Here is a 15,845-nt window from a genome sequence, read left to right as displayed (position 1 = left end):
AATTCAAAAACTAAAATTGCCGAGAGGGATGACATGGATTTCATTCCATCATGGTTCAGTTAAGGTGATGCGATAGCTAGATTTGGTTTCCAACAATTACTGTAATTTTTATTTATTATCCATTTTCAGAGAAATAAGGTCTTTAAATCTGTGACAGTATGTCTTTAATTGTAAGGGCAAACACAATTGTTCATTTTTATTTTCAGACTGCCCGATCTTTTTTAGTGACAAAAAATTAAAATTATTAGAGCCCTGTATTATTATTATTTTCTTTTGGAACGCGCATCTAAATTTAAAATTGACCCCTTTTTTATTTTTAGATTAAAATTCAAAATTGCCCGATAAAGTTTTCTGTCCCGAGTCAGGCCCCTGGCTATCCAGAGACGGGACTCGGGATAGACATGCTCGAAACCTTCGTGGTATGTGAGCATGTTAAAATTGTCACGTCAAGGTCAGGTCAGGTCAGGTCATAGGGTTTTACGTGCACATTCAGAACAAGCTGTTGTAGCGCACGCCAGTCGTGGGCACAAGAGCCGGCCTTGACCGGCTACTCCGTCCATGACAGGAAAGGTGGGGGAGGTAAGAGGAGGGACCGCCAACACCGGCAGGTGCAAGGGAGCACCAGCAGCCCGATCGAATCGGTAGCAGGCGGGTGGGGGTAGTGGTGGTGCTATGGAATTTTGAATGGAGCAGTTAATGCCAAAGAGAAAAGGGTGCGCAATTTTGATTGAGGAAATTTGGCGCAATTTTGAACGGTCGGTCGAAAGGTAAATGGCGTCAAGTCAAGACATGTATTTCCTTTAAAGGTGCGTATCCCAATAATTTTTCCATATTCTATTGGCTGGTCGAACTGTCAATCACGAGGACAAGCACTAGTCATTGTTTCTCGACGAAAATACCTCCATGACTCCGCCCCCACAGACGTTGTTGCACCAATGGGAGAAGCCAGTTGACACTGTTGTAACGCTCTGTTGTGGTTGAAACCCAGACAGGTCGCGCTGTTGAAGCAGACTGTCCCACATCCCATAGGAGTTTTGAAGTTTCCATTAACAGTGGTCGCCGGTGTCCACATCGTACCAAGAGATCCATGAAACATAGAAGCTGAAAAACAAGACAGACAGAGAAAAACTTCAATGTTAACTTGCCTCTTGCCATAGTGCAGGGTGCACATTAAGTCAATACTTTTCTTAATTGCAGGGCGAGTTGCTTCCCTCTATTTAGCAGATTTAAAATGGCGGGCATATATTTTTAATGTCTTTGGAAGATTTACTTGGTTAAAGGGACATTCTCGAGTTTGTGTAATTTTTAAGATGTAACTATCGACTAACAGAGACTTTTTAACGACTGTAATTACATATCAAATACATTTTTCTGCATAAAATATTAGTGTCTGTATATTAGGCCTAAACGTGTGTTGTTTTTTTTTGTACATACGAAATTATTTGAAGACAACATCCAGTTTGGGCTTCTTACAAATATTAAGACGACCAGAAACACATTGAATATACAGACACTGATATTCTAAAAACGAAAATATATTTAATATGTAAGTTTAATCGTAGAACTATTTTATTAGTCGGAAACCTCTTACAATGCAGCAAACTCACTAATGTCCCTTTAATGTTGTTGGAAGATTTACTTGGTTAATAATGATGCAAGTACTTCAATCGGGATTTATTGAGTAGGCCTACGGTAGGTTATACATTTTTGGTTTGTGTTTCCAATTGTTACACTAATTGTGCCACAACTTTTGAATACCAGCTATATACAAGGGTATGTAACACTATTTGGACGTAGAACGAACGACACTTTCTACGTTCCTTCGGACTACTCTTGCCGTATTCTCGTTGAGTGATGACAAGCATTCTGAGAATACTCTTAAAGCAATACATGTCCCCTACCGGGCCTTTCAGTTTCATTTCAACTTATTTTCATGCTTATATGCAATTAAGGTTCAAGCACGCTGTCCTGGACACACACCTCAGCTATCTGGGCTCTCTGTTAGTGGTTTGTGAGAGAGAAGAGGGTGTAGTGGCCTTACACCTTACCCATTAAGCCCTTAAGAACTCGCTCTAGGTTGGAGCTAGTACCGGGCTGCGGACCCTCTGTACCTACCAGCCTGTAGCTTAACCACTATGCCACCGAGGCCGGTACAGACAGGACAGTACACACCATAGCCTTTTATACACCAGTTGTGGTGCATTGGCTGGAACGAGAAATAGACCAGAGGGCCCACCGACGGGGCGTCGATCCTTGACTGACCGCGTATCAGGCGGTGCTTTACCACCGGGCTACGACCCAATGAAGGAAGGAAATGTTTTAGTTAACGACTCACTCAACACTCAACGTCGGACATATGGTTAAGGAACACACAGATATTGAGAGAGGAAACCCGCTGTCGCCACTTCATGGGCTACTCTTTTTTTCGATTACCAGCAAGGGATCTTTTGTATGCAGCATCCCACAGACAGGATAACACATACCACTGCCTTTTATACACCTGTTGTGATGCACTGGCTGGAACGAGAAATAGACCAGAGGGCGCACCGACGGGGGGTCGATCCTTGACTGATCGCGCATCAGGCGGTGCTTTACCACCGGGCTACGACCCCATGAATGTGCAGACAAAAACGTAAACATGATTCTGTTGGCAATAGCAGCGAGGTGTATTATCGAGCTGCTTACCGACGTTTGAAACTTCTGACCCGTCCACCACTACTTCACACAGCGACAGAGGGCGGCCATTGCCTTGATGTGTTATCTTCACGAAACGCCCTACTGTTGATGGGGCGCATTCGAAGGATTTGGTGGCCCCTTGCTCCACTGTGCCCAGATACCGCACACAAACGCTCGGAACAGAGTCTTCCTTCTCCAGACTGTCTTCAAGGTAGGTCTCTATGAGAAAATCACGCAAATTGTTGCCTAAATGAAACACAAATAATATTTTTAATGAGGGGGAGGAGGAGAAGAAGTAGAGGACTAGGAGAAGAACTAGAGGTCTAGGAGAAGTAGAGGACTAGGAGAAGTAGAGGACTAGGATATGAAGTAGACTAGGAGAAGAAGTAGAGCACTAGGAGAAGAAGTAGAGGACTAGAATATGAAGTAGAGGACTAGGAGAAGAAGTAGAGGACTAGGATATGAAGTAGAGGACTAGGAGAAGAAGTAGAGGACCAGGATATGAAGTAGAGGACTAGGATATGAAGAAGAGGACTAGGAGAAGAATAAGAGGAAGATTATTAGCATAAGAAGAAGAGGACTAGGATAAGAAGAGGACTACGATAAGAAGATGACTATGACAAGAAGAAGACTATGATATGAAGAAGAGTACTAGGAGAAGAAGAGAAGTAGGAGAAGAAGAAGAGGACTAGGATATGAAGAAGAGGACTAGGAGAAGAAGAGAAATATGATATGAAGAAGAGGATTAGGAGAAGAAGAGGACTAGGATATGAAGAAGAGGACTAGGATATGGAGAAGAGGACTAGGAGAAGACGAGAACTAGGATATGAAGAAGAGGACTAGGATACGAAAAGGACTATGACTAGAAGAAAAGAACAAGGATATGAAGAAGAGGACAAGGAGAAGAAGTAGAGGACTAGGATATGAAGTAGAGGACTAGGATATGAAGAAGAGGACAAGGAGAAGAAGTAGAGGACTAGGATATGAAGTAGAGGACTAGGATATGAAGAAGACGACTAGGAAAAGAAGAAGAGGGCTAGGAGAAGAAGTAGAGGACTAGGATATGAAGTAGAGGACTAGGATATGAAGTAGAGGACTAGGATATGAAGTAGACGACTAGGACAGGAAGAAGAGGGCTAGGAGAAGAAGTAGAGGACTAGGATATGAAGAAGAGTACTAGGATATGAAGAAGAGGGCTATGAGAAGAAGTAGAGGACAAGGAGAACGAGAAGAGGAAGAAGAAGAGGACTAGGGGGAGAAGAAGAGGAAGAGGACTAGGAGGAGAAAAAGAGGACTATGATATGAAGAAGAGGACTAGGGGAAGAAGTAGAGGACTATGATATGAAGAAGAGGACTAGGAGATGTAGAGGACTAGGATATGAAGAAGAGGACTAGGAGAAGTAGAGGACTAGGAGATGAAGAAGAGGATGAAGAAGAGGGCTAGGATATGAAGAAAAGGACAAGGAGAAGACTAGGATATAAAGAAGAGGACAAGGAGAAGAAGTAGAGGACTAGGATATGAAGAAGAGGACTAGGAGAAGACGTAGAGGACTAGGATATGAAGAAGAGGACTAAGAGAAGAAGAAGAGGACTAGGATATAAAGACGAGGACTAGAATAAGAAGTAGAGGACTGGGAGAAGTAGAGGACTAGGATATGAAGAAGAGGACCAGGATAAGAAGAAGATGACTAGGAGAAGAAGCAGAGGACTAGAAGAAGAAGAGGGCTAGGACAAGAAGTAGAGGACTAGGAGAAAAAGTAGAGGACTAGGAGAACGAGAAGATAAAGAAGAGGAAGAAGAAGATGACTAAGATAAGAAGAAGAGGACTAGGAGGAGAAGAAGAGGACTAAGATATGAAGAAGAGGACTAGGGGAAGAAGTAGAGGACTACGATATGAAGAAGAGGACTAGGAGATGTAGAGGACTAGGAGATGAAGAAGAGGACTAGGATATGAAGAAGAGGATGAAGAAGAAAGAGGGCTAGGATATGAAGAAAAGGACTAGGAGAAGAATAGGATATGAAGAAGAGGACTAGGATATGAAGAAGAGGACTAGGAGAAGAAGAGAACTAGGATATGAAGAAGAGGACTAGGAGAAGTAGAGGACTAGGATATGAAGAAGAGGATGAAGAAGAAATAGGGCTAGGATATGAAGAAAAGGACTAGGAGAAGACTAGGATATGAAGAAGAGGACTAGGATATGAAGAAGAGGACTAGGAGAAGACGAGGACTAGGATATGAAGAAGAGGACTAGGAGAAGACGTAGAGGACTAGGATATGAAGAAGAGGACTAAGAGAAGAAGAAGAGAACTAGGATATAAAGACGAGGACTAGGATAAGAAGTAGAGGACTGGGAGAAGTAGAGGACTAGGAGAAGAAGAAAAGGACCAGGAGAAGAAGCAGAGGATGACTAGGATACGAAGAAGAGGAACAAGAAAAAGAAGATAACTAGGACATGAAGAGAGTACTAGGAGAAGTAGAGGACTAGGATATGAAGAAGAGGATGAAGAAGAGGGCTAGGATATGAAGAAGAGGACTAGGAGAAGACGTAGAGGACTAGGATATAAAGACGAGGACTAGGATAAGAAATAAAGGACTGGGAGAAGAAGAGGACTTGGATATGAAGAAGAGGACTAGGATATGAAGAAGAGGACTAGGATAAGAATATGACTAGGATATGGAGAAGAGGACTAGGAGAAGACGAGAACTAGGATATGAAGAAGAGGACTACGAGAAGAGGACTAGGATACGAAGAGGACTATGACTAGAAGAAAAGAACAAGGATATGAAGAAGAGGACTAGTATAAGAAGAAGAGGACAAGGAGAAGAAGTAGAGGACTAGGATATGAAGAAGAGGGCTAGGAGAAGAAGTAGAGGACTAGGATATGAAGAAGAGGACTAGGAGAAGACGTAGAGGACTAGGATATGAAGAAGAGGACTAAGAGAAGAAGAAGAGAACTAGGATATAAAGACGAGGACTAGGATAAGAAGTAGAGGACTGGGAGAAGTAGAGGACTAGGAAAAGAAGAAGAGGACCAGGAGAAGAAGCAGAGGATGACTAGGATACGAAGAAGAGGAACAAGAAAAAGAAGATAACTAGGACATGAAGAGAGTACTAGGAGAAGTAGAGGACTAGAATATGAAGAAGAGGATGAAGAAGAGGGCTAGGATATGAAGAAGAGGACTAGGAGAAGACGTAGAGGACTAGGATATAAAGACGAGGACTAGGATAAGAAATAAAGGACTGGGAGAAGAAGAGGACTTGGATATGAAGAAAAGGACTAGGATATGAAGAAGAGGACTAGGATAAGAATATGACTAGGATATGGAGAAGAGGACTAGGAGAAGACGAGAACTAGGATATGAAGAAGAGGACTACGAGAAGAGGACTAGGATACGAAGAGGACTATGACTAAAAGAAAAGAACAAGGATATGAAGAAGAGGACTAGTATAAGAAGAAGAGGACAAGGAGAAGAAGTAGAGGACTAGGATATGAAGAAGAGGGCTAGGAGAAGAAGTAGAGGATTAGGATATGAAGAAGAGGACTAGGAGAAGAAGAGGACTAGGATATGAAGAAGAGGGCTAGGAGAAGAAGTAGAGGACTAGGATATGAAGAAGAGGACTAGGAGATGTAGAGGACTAGGAGATGAAGAAGAGGACTAGGAGAAGACTAGGATATGAAGAAGAGGACAAGGAGAAGAAGTAGAGGACTAGGATATGAAGAAGAGGACTAGGAGAAGACTAGGATATGAAGAAGAGGACAAGGAGAAGAAGTAGAGGACTAGGATATGAAGAAGAGGACTAGGAGAAGACTAGGATATGAAGAAGAGGACAAGGAGAAGAAGTAGAGGACTAGGATATGAAGAAGAGGACTAGGGAAGAAGAGGACTAGGAGAAGACGTAGATGACTAGGATATGAAGAGGAGGACTAAGAGAAGAAGAAGAGGACTAGGATATAAAGACGAGGACTAGGATAAGAAGTAGAGTACTGGGAGAAGTAGAGGACTAGGAGAAGAAGAAGAGGACTAGGAGAAGAAGCAGAGGATGACTAGGATACGAAGAAGAGGAACAAGAAAAAGAAGATAACTAGGACATGAAGAGAGGACTACGAGAAGTAGAGGACTAGGATATGAATAAGAGGGCTAGGATATGAAGAAAAGGACTAGGAGAAGACTAGGATATGAAGAAGAGGACAAGGAGAAGAAGTAGAGGACTAGGATATGAAGAAGAGGACTAGGAGAAGAAGTAGAGGACTAGGATATGAAGAAGAGGACAAGGAGAAGAAGTAGAGGACTAGGATATGAAGTAGAGGACTAGGAGAAGAAGTAGAGGACTAGGATATGAAGAAGAGGACAAGGAGGAGAAGTAGAGGACTAGGATATGAAGTAGAGGACTAGGATATGAAGTAGACAACTAGGACCAGAAGAAGACGACTAGGAAAAGAAGAAGAGGGCTAGGAAAAGAAGTAGAGGACTAGGATATGAAGTAGAGGACTAGGATATGAAGTAGACGACTAGGACAGGAAGAAGAGGGCTAGGAGAAGAAATAGAGGACTAGGATATGAAGAAGAGTACTAGGATATGAAGAAGAGGACTAGGAGAAGAAGTAGAGGACTAGGAGAACGAGAAGATAAAGAAGAGGAAGAAGAAGAGGACTAAGATAAGAAGAAGAGGACTAGGAGGAGAAGAAGAGGACTAGGATATGAAGAAGAGGACCTGGAGATGTAGAGGACTAGGAGATGAAGAAGAGGACTAGGAGAAGTAGAGGACTAGGATATGAAGAAGAGGAAGAAGAAGAGGGCTAGGATATGAAAAAAAGGACTAGGAGAAGACTAGGATATGAAGAAGAGGATAAATGGAAGAAGTAGAGGACTAGGATATGAAGAAGAGGACTAGGAGAAGAAGAAGAGGACTAGGATATAAAGACGAGGACTAGGATAAGAAGTAGAGGACTGGGAGAAGTAGAGGACTAGGAGAAGAAGAGGACTAGGAGATGTAGAGGACTAGGATATGAAGAAGAGGACTAGGAGAAGTAGAGGACTAGGAGATGAAGAAGAGGATGAAGAAGAGGGCTAGGATATGAAGAAAAGGACAAGGAGAAGACTAGGATATAAAGAAGAGGACAAGGAGAAGAAGTAGAGGACTAGGATATGAAGAAGAGGACTAGGAGAAGACGTAGAGGACTAGGATATGAAGAAGAGGACTAAGAGAAGAAGAAGAGGACTAGGATATAAAGACGAGGACTAGAATAAGAAGTAGAGGACTGGGAGAAGTAGAGGACTAGGATATGAAGAAGAGGACTAGGATAAGAAGAAGATGACTAGGAGAAGAAGCAGAGGACTAGAAGAAGAAGAGGGCTAGGACAAGAAGTAGAGGACTAGGAGAAAAAGTAGAGGACTAGGAGAACGAGAAGATAAAGAAGAGGAAGAAGAAGATGACTAAGATAAGAAGAAGAGGACTAGGAGGAGAAGAAGAGGACTAAGATATGAAGAAGAGGACTAGGGGAAGAAGTAGAGGACTACGATATGAAGAAGAGGACTAGGAGATGTAGAGGACTAGGAGATGAAGAAGAGGACTAGGAGAAGTAGAGGACTAGGATATGAAGAAGAGGATGAAGAAGAAAGAGGGCTAGGATATGAAGAAAAGGACTAGGAGAAGACTAGGATATGAAGAAGAGGACTAGGATATGAAGAAGAGGACTAGGAGAAGAAGAGAACTAGGATATGAAGAAGAGGACTAGGAGAAGTAGAGGACTAGGATATGAAGAAGAGGATGAAGAAGAAATAGGGCTAGGATATGAAGAAAAGGACTAGGAGAAGACTAGGATATGAAGAAGAGGACTAGGATATGAAGAAGAGGACTAGTATAAGAAGAAGAGGACAAGGAGAAGAAGTAGAGGACTAGGATATGAAGAAGAGGGCTAGGAGAAGAAGTAGAGGACTAGGATATGAAGAAGAGGACTAGGAGAAGACGTAGAGGACTAGGATATGAAGAAGAGGACTAAGAGAAGAAGAAGAGAACTAGGATATAAAGACGAGGACTAGGATAAGAAGTAGAGGACTGGGAGAAGTAGAGGACTAGGAGAAGAAGAAGAGTACCAGGAGAAGAAGCAGAGGATGACTAGGATACGAAGAAGAGGAACAAGAAAAAGAAGATAACTAGGACATGAAGAGAGTACTAGGAGAAGTAGAGGACTAGGATATGAAGAAGAGGATGAAGAAGAGGGCTAGGATATGAAGAAGAGGACTAGGAGAAGACGTAGAGGACTAGGATATAAAGACGAGGACTAGGATAAGAAATAAAGGACTGGGAGAAGAAGAGGACTTGGATATGAAGAAAAGGACTAGGATATGAAGAAGAGGACTAGGATAAGAATAGGACTAGGATATGGAGAAGAGGACTAGGAGAAGACGAGAACTAGGATATGAAGAAGAGGACTACGAGAAGAGGACTAGGATACGAAGAGGACTATGACTAGAAGAAAAGAACAAGGATATGAAGAAGAGGACTAGTATAAGAAGAAGAGGACAAGGAGAAGAAGTAGAGGACTAGGATATGAAGAAGAGGGCTAGGAGAAGAAGTAGAGGACTAGGATATGAAGAAGAGGACTAGGAGAAGAAGAGGACTAGGATATGAAGAAGAGGGCTAGGAGAAGAAGTAGAGGACTAGGATATGAAGAAGAGGACTAGGAGAAGAAGTAGAGGACTAGGAGAACGAGAAGAGGAAGAAGAGGACTAAGATAAGAAGAAGAGGACTAGGAGGAGAAGAAGAGGACTAGGATATGAAGAAGAGGACTAGGAGATGTAGAGGACTAGGAGATGAAGAAGAGGACTAGGAGAAGACTAGGATATGAAGAAGAGGACAAGGAGAAGAAGTAGAGGACTAGGATATGAAGGAGAAGACTAGGACATGAAGAAGAGGACAAGGAGAAGAAGTAGAGGACTAGGATATGAAGAAGAGGACTAGGGAAGAAGAGGACTAGGAGAAGACGTAGATGACTAGGATATGAAGAGGAGGACTAAGAGAAGAAGAAGAGGACTAGGATATAAAGACGAGGACTAGGATAAGAAGTAGAGTACTGGGAGAAGTAGAGGACTAGGAGAAGAAGAAGAGGACTAGGAGAAGAAGCAGAGGATGACTAGGATACGAAGAAGAGGAACAAGAAAAAGAAGATAACTAGGACATGAAGAGAGGACTACGAGAAGTAGAGGACTAGGATATGAATAAGAGGGCTAGGATATGAAGAAAAGGACTAGGAGAAGACTAGGATATGAAGAAGAGGACAAGGAGAAGAAGTAGAGGACTAGGATATGAAGAAGAAGACTAGGAGAAGAAGTAGAGGACTAGGATATGAAGAAGAGGACAAGGAGAAGAAGTAGAGGACTAGGATATGAAGTAGAGGACTAGGAGAAGAAGTAGAGGACTAGGATATGAAGAAGAGGACAAGGAGAAGAAGTAGAGGACTAGGATATGAAGTAGAGGACTAGGATATGAAGTAGACAACTAGGACCAGAAGAAGACGACTAGGAAAAGAAGAAGAGGGCTAGGAAAAGAAGTAGAGGACTAGGATATGAAGTAGACGACTAGGACAGGAAGAAGAGGGCTAGGAGAAGAAGTAGAGGACTAGGATATGAAGAAGAGTACTAGGATATGAAGAAGAGGACTAGGAGAAGAAGTAGAGGACTAGGAGAACGAGAAGATAAAGAAGAGGAAGAAGAAGAGGACTAAGATAAGAAGAAGAGGACTAGGAGGAGAAGAAGAGGACTAGGATATGAAGAAGAGGACCTGGAGATGTAGAGGACTAGGAGATGAAGAAGAGGACTAGGAGAAGTAGAGGACTAGGATATGAAGAAGAGGAAGAAGAAGAGGGCTAGGATATGAAAAAAAGGACTAGGAGAAGACTAGGATATGAAGAAGAGGATAAATGGAAGAAGTAGAGGACTAGGATATGAAGAAGAGGACTAGGAGAAGAAGAGGACTAGGATATAAAGACGAGGACTAGGATAAGAAGTAGAGGACTGGGAGAAGTAGAGGACTAGGAGAAGAAGAGGACTAGGAGAAGACGTAGAGGACTAGGATATGAAGAAGAGGACTAGGAGAAGAAGAGGACTAGGAGAAGACGTAGAGGACTAGGATATGAAGAAGAGGACTAAGAGAAGAAGTAGAGGACTAGGATATGAAGAAGAGGACTAGGATATGAAGAAGAGGACTAAGAGAAGAAGAAGAGGACTAGGGTATAAAGATGAGGACTAGAATAAGAAGTAGAGGACTGGGAGAAGTAGAGGACTAGGATATGAAGAAGAGGACTAGGAGAAGAAGAAGAGGACTAGGAGAAGAAGCAGAGGAGGACTAGGAGAAGAAGAAGAGGAACAAGAAAAAGAAGATAACTAGGACATGAAGAGAAAAATAAGACGAACATGACTAGGATATGAAGAAGAGGAACAACAAGAAGAAGATGACTAGGAGAACGGGAAAAAAAAGAAGAGGAAGAAGAATAGGGATACCTACTTCCTGTCTGTTTGTCATATCTCGACCCCACCCACCACCCTTTCTACTATGTGCGGAGGACTAGGATATGTGCCCTGATCCATCAATCCAAACTTACTATGGGAGTCCCACTTACTATGGGAGTCTCACTTACTATGGGAGTCTCACTTACTATGGGAGTCCCATTTACTATGGAAGTCTCACTTACTATGGGAGTCCCACTTACTATGGGAGTCTCACTTACCATGCCTATCACCTCGATTGACGAGCGTCACCGACAGAACGGTGTAGTATCCCCGCAAGTCGACTTGCCACCACTCGTTTGGTCCAGGGTGTGTGTTCGTGCAGGACCTGGCCGAGAATCGGGTGTTCGTGTTGCCATCCACGGCCAGGCTGCTGTTGTAGCTGAAGGACGTCGGGCTGTAGGTGCTCGACTGTCGGGTGGGCTTCCGCAGAGCCAGATTCGTGGAACAGTCCACTGCAAAAAGAGGTAAATTACATTTTAAAGGTACTAGTTCTAAAAATAAATAAATAAAACATGCTAAATAATCAGTAATATAAAAAGAAGAAAAATAAATCTGTAATATAAAACGCGGGGTGGAACAGTCCACAATTAATGGGGAAAATGACATTTTAAAGGTACTAGTTCTAAAAAAACATTTTAAAAAATAAATAAAACATGGCAAATAATCAGTAATATAAAATATTTCTAAGATTAAACTTACATATTAAATATAGTTTCATGTTTAGAATATCAGTGTCTGTATATTCAATGTGTTTCTAGTCGTCTTAATATTTGTAAAAAGCCCAAACTGGATTTCGTTTTCAAATAATTTCGTACGTATGAAAAAATATATTTTAGGAAATAAAATGAAAGTTAACCTAGTACAAATATTAGAACGATCAGAAACACGTTTAATATACAGCCACTAATATTTTATGTTAATCGATAACATCTAAAAAAAATTGCAGCAAACTCAGGAATGGCCCTTTAATTACGTTACTAGTATTTTATTCTGGGACAAAATCAAAATTTACCTTGTAGTTCTAATTCACACTAACAATGACATTTTCCCATTACTACAGGGATTATTCCAAAAGTCAATTGCTAGTAATTGGCATGCAAATATAAAATTCATATAAAAATGTAGTAATTTGTTAAGCTGTAAACTCATACCATATGAAAGAACTTTGTTGTGGAAGTTCAGTGAAAATAAAAAAGATATATATTTATAAAACTGCATGGGTTAAATCTTGATGGAACATCCAAGGTAAATCTGAACGACAAAATAAATGGAATAGTGGATGATTCCATCAATCTTTATCTAGTGCCGTGTCTATAGGACAGCCACTCCCAAGGAAATCCTTTACTGGAGAGTTCATCCCTCTTGCATCGCCATAAAGAGGACTGCCACTCCCAGACTACTTTACTAAAACACGCGGCAGTTCTACCTTTTAAGGTTTTAGTATCTTTATACTCCATTATCGACTACTTCAGAGACAATGCACGTCAAGCTCAATAAATTGACTGTTCTAGCATTTAATTCTTTACCCATATTAAAAATTATATTTAATCTGTATCATTTAATTGTAATTTGTAAAGAAACATTTTTTTTATTTATAATGGATTTCTTTAAAAAAAACAAAAAAAAACATGGTGTTGGTATGGGTTTAAAACTTAATATGTTTTTAAATATGAATTTTAACTTCATTCATTATGCCAATTCATCGTTTTCCTTTCGACACAAACTGTCTATATACATGGTTATTATACAACAAATTCTAATTGTGATTTTGGCTGTGCAGGGCTAGTTGAATTTGAGAAGGGCCAGTAAGATTTTTCTTTAACTGGTCCTGCTGGCGACCATGGTTTTCATGTTAATTTTCAACCCTGACACATGGTGCTAAAATTGCATAAAAAGCTGAATTCCATAAATACAACAGCAATGGGCGTCGCCGTTTGCTGCCTATATACACGGTGGTCGTATTTTGGGGGGAGGGGGCGGGATTTAGCTCAGTCGGTTGAGTTCTTGCTTGGGGTACTGGCGTCACAGAATTGAACCACCTATGGGGATCCATTCAATAGATTGTTTTTTTGTTTGTTTTATTTTGTTTGTTTTTCTTCTTTTCTTTTTTTGTTGTTGTTGTTGTTCCAACCAGTGCACCACAACCGGTCAAAGGCCGTGGTATGTGCTTTCCTGTCTGGTGGAAAGTGCATCTAAAAGATCCCTTGCTGTTAAAAAGAAAATGTAGCGGGTTTCCTCTGATGACTACAAGTCAGAATTACCAAATGTCTGACATCCAATAGCCAATGATTAATTAATCAGTGTGCTCTAGTGGTGTCATTATACAAAACAAATTTTAAACTTTATTTTTGAGGGAAATGCCCAGTACAATCCCACCCCACCCCTCATCTAAACCTTCCTAGTAAAATAATAACAACAACAACAATAATAAAATAAATAAATCATTCAGTCAATCAATAAATAAAACAAATTAAAAAATAATAATAAATGAAACAAAACAACAACAAAGATAAACAACAAACTACAAAAAAAAATCTAACGTCGTTACGAACAAAAAAAAAAAAACCCCAAACAAACAAACAAAAAGAATAACAACAACGGTCAATAACAAACAAACAAAATAAAATTGTACAGTAACTCATTAAAACTTGAACTTTCTTGCTTAGAATATTAAGTTTTGTATATCCGGTGTGTTGTTGGTTATCCTAAAATCTGTAGAAGCTGCAGACAGTCTTGTGGTGTGGACTGCGCTCCAGAATTTTGGTAGTTTTAGGTTTTTATAAAAGTAGTACCGTACCTTTTTGAAATGTATCCTAGGGGTGAATAACAACTGATCGTGTATATGCCAGTTCCCTGGTTAAAATGATGTCTGATGCAATACCCTATTTTTATCTTCATCTTTTTGATGAAAATATTCTACATTTCAACTATGGACTTGTCCATGCCTACTATCAAGTATGGACTTGAAGGCTGTAGGACAGGTTGTGCTCATGACGGGTGCTACAAGTGGGGCGGGATATTCTTATCTTTCCCGATCACCTGATACCATCACTGTTTTACCAGTGATTCATGAAATACATGCCATCACAACTTTATATATTCCATCGAGCACTGTCCTGTTTGGCTTTTCTAAGCTAGTCTTTGGAGTGGCAGTCCTACAGGCGGTGCAGGAGGGATGAAACATGTTCCGGTTCTCCTAGAGGAGTGGCGGTCCTCTTAAGGACGAGCACCTGATAGTGGATCATGGAAACAATCACGGCTTTGTCTAAAACATTATTTTGATTTTACCATGTGAGTGTGTGTGTGTGTGTGTGTGTGTGTGTGTGTGTGTGTGTGTATATATATATATATATATATATATATATATATCAGGGGTGTAGACATGGAAAATATATGCATACCGGAGACTCCGTTTTAAAGCCGATAGCACTAGTTGTTGAACAGTGTACTAGTAAACTATTTTTGATTACTAGATATTTCTACCTTTAATTGGCTTAAAGAACACATAATTGATAGCTTCTTGCTCAAGTGGTCCATTTGGGCCAAGTCTATTATCTGCGGAACAGCAAAGAACGATAATAAAGAACCAGTACGATAACCATAATTACCGTAAATGTTGTTTAGAAAATACATCCAGTACACGACCAAGGCGCGTGAATCCATTTTCCTTCCGAGGGTCTGTTGCGTGGTGTTTCAAATAACTGCAGGCCTGAATTCAGTCCGACCGAGCAGAAAAACAACGTTCGATACACTCGTTTATGCGCTTCACGTTAAACCAGATGACAGTATCAGGAACCAATCAAAGAGTTCGCAGACGTTACCGAAACGTTAATTGGCTGAACTTGGAGTAGGTTACCTTCAGAGTTGTTGTAAACTCTTAGCACTGGATGAAATGAAATATTTATAATAATACGATCGTTTCCAGTGCCTAACCACGCCTGGTAGTTTGGCACACTCGAACACTATTTTATCACAGCGTACTGCCTGGTGTAGAGTCATTTTTGTGTTTTCGCTTATTGCTTTATCCCAAGGGTTTAGATGTAAAATTACATAAATGATGAAAGGAAGTTCTTATTTGTTTTTGTTCATAGAATTGATTTTTGCTATTGTTTTCATAACGAATTGCCAGCTGTTAAATATTTGAAAAGCTCCGGAGCAAATGCTGGGAAGTCAGTTGTGCATCTTTTGTTATATTATCCGTTTTTTAACGGGATATTTTGAGGGTGGAATTTTTTTTCTTTTTTCTCAATTTCATTGGGCATTTCACGTTACCTGTTACAATTATGTGGCAGTAAATATACAAGATAAAGGACAAAAAGGTAGTCTGTTGTATGTTATACTAGAAAGTAGCTTCTAGAGCCTTGGCTGTACTAATCCTGATGAAACAAAATCTTTGCTAAAATGTCATGTTGGATAGAAACAGGGCAAGTCCAGGATGATCTCTATGTTCCCTCATCTCTGTTCCCTTGTGTGTTCCCTCATATCTATGTTCCCTCATCTCTATGTTCCCTCAGCTTTGTGTTCCATCATCTCTATGTTCCCTCATCTGTATGTTCCCTCAGCTCTGTGTTCCCTCATCTCTATGTTCTCTCATCTCTGTGTTCCCTCTGCTCTGTTACCTCATCTCTGTGTTCCCTCATATCTATGTTCCATCATCT

The 15,845-nt window shown here is 40.8% G+C and overlaps 1 protein-coding gene across 3 annotated transcripts in view; it reads right to left on the bottom strand.

Annotated features, from left to right (window-relative positions):
- Positions 1-15,498, bottom strand: part of LOC121376936 (fucolectin-like) — a 41,769-nt gene extending 26,271 nt beyond the window's left edge. Inside the window, exons 1-4 of one of the 3 annotated variants that reach the window (XM_041504743.1) lie at positions 14,796-15,498; positions 11,406-11,639; positions 2,686-2,922; positions 900-1,101 (exon numbers count right to left, since the gene is read on the bottom strand). In XM_041504743.1, coding sequence (XP_041360677.1) covers positions 900-1,101; positions 2,686-2,922; positions 11,406-11,639; positions 14,796-14,850 — 728 coding nt within the window. In that variant the 5' untranslated portion in view covers positions 14,851-15,498. Of the gene's footprint in view, positions 1-656; positions 1,102-2,685; positions 2,923-11,405; positions 11,640-14,795 lie in introns of those variants that run through there. The other 2 variants (XM_041504742.1, XM_041504745.1) reach the window with 2 other exon arrangements.
- Positions 15,499-15,845: the final 347 nt, after the last annotated feature.

Source organism: Gigantopelta aegis, chromosome 7 (genome assembly GCF_016097555.1).
Source record: "Gigantopelta aegis isolate Gae_Host chromosome 7, Gae_host_genome, whole genome shotgun sequence".
NCBI lineage: Eukaryota > Metazoa > Mollusca > Gastropoda > Neomphalida > Peltospiridae > Gigantopelta > Gigantopelta aegis.
This window is presented reverse-complemented; position numbering and strand designations above follow the sequence as displayed.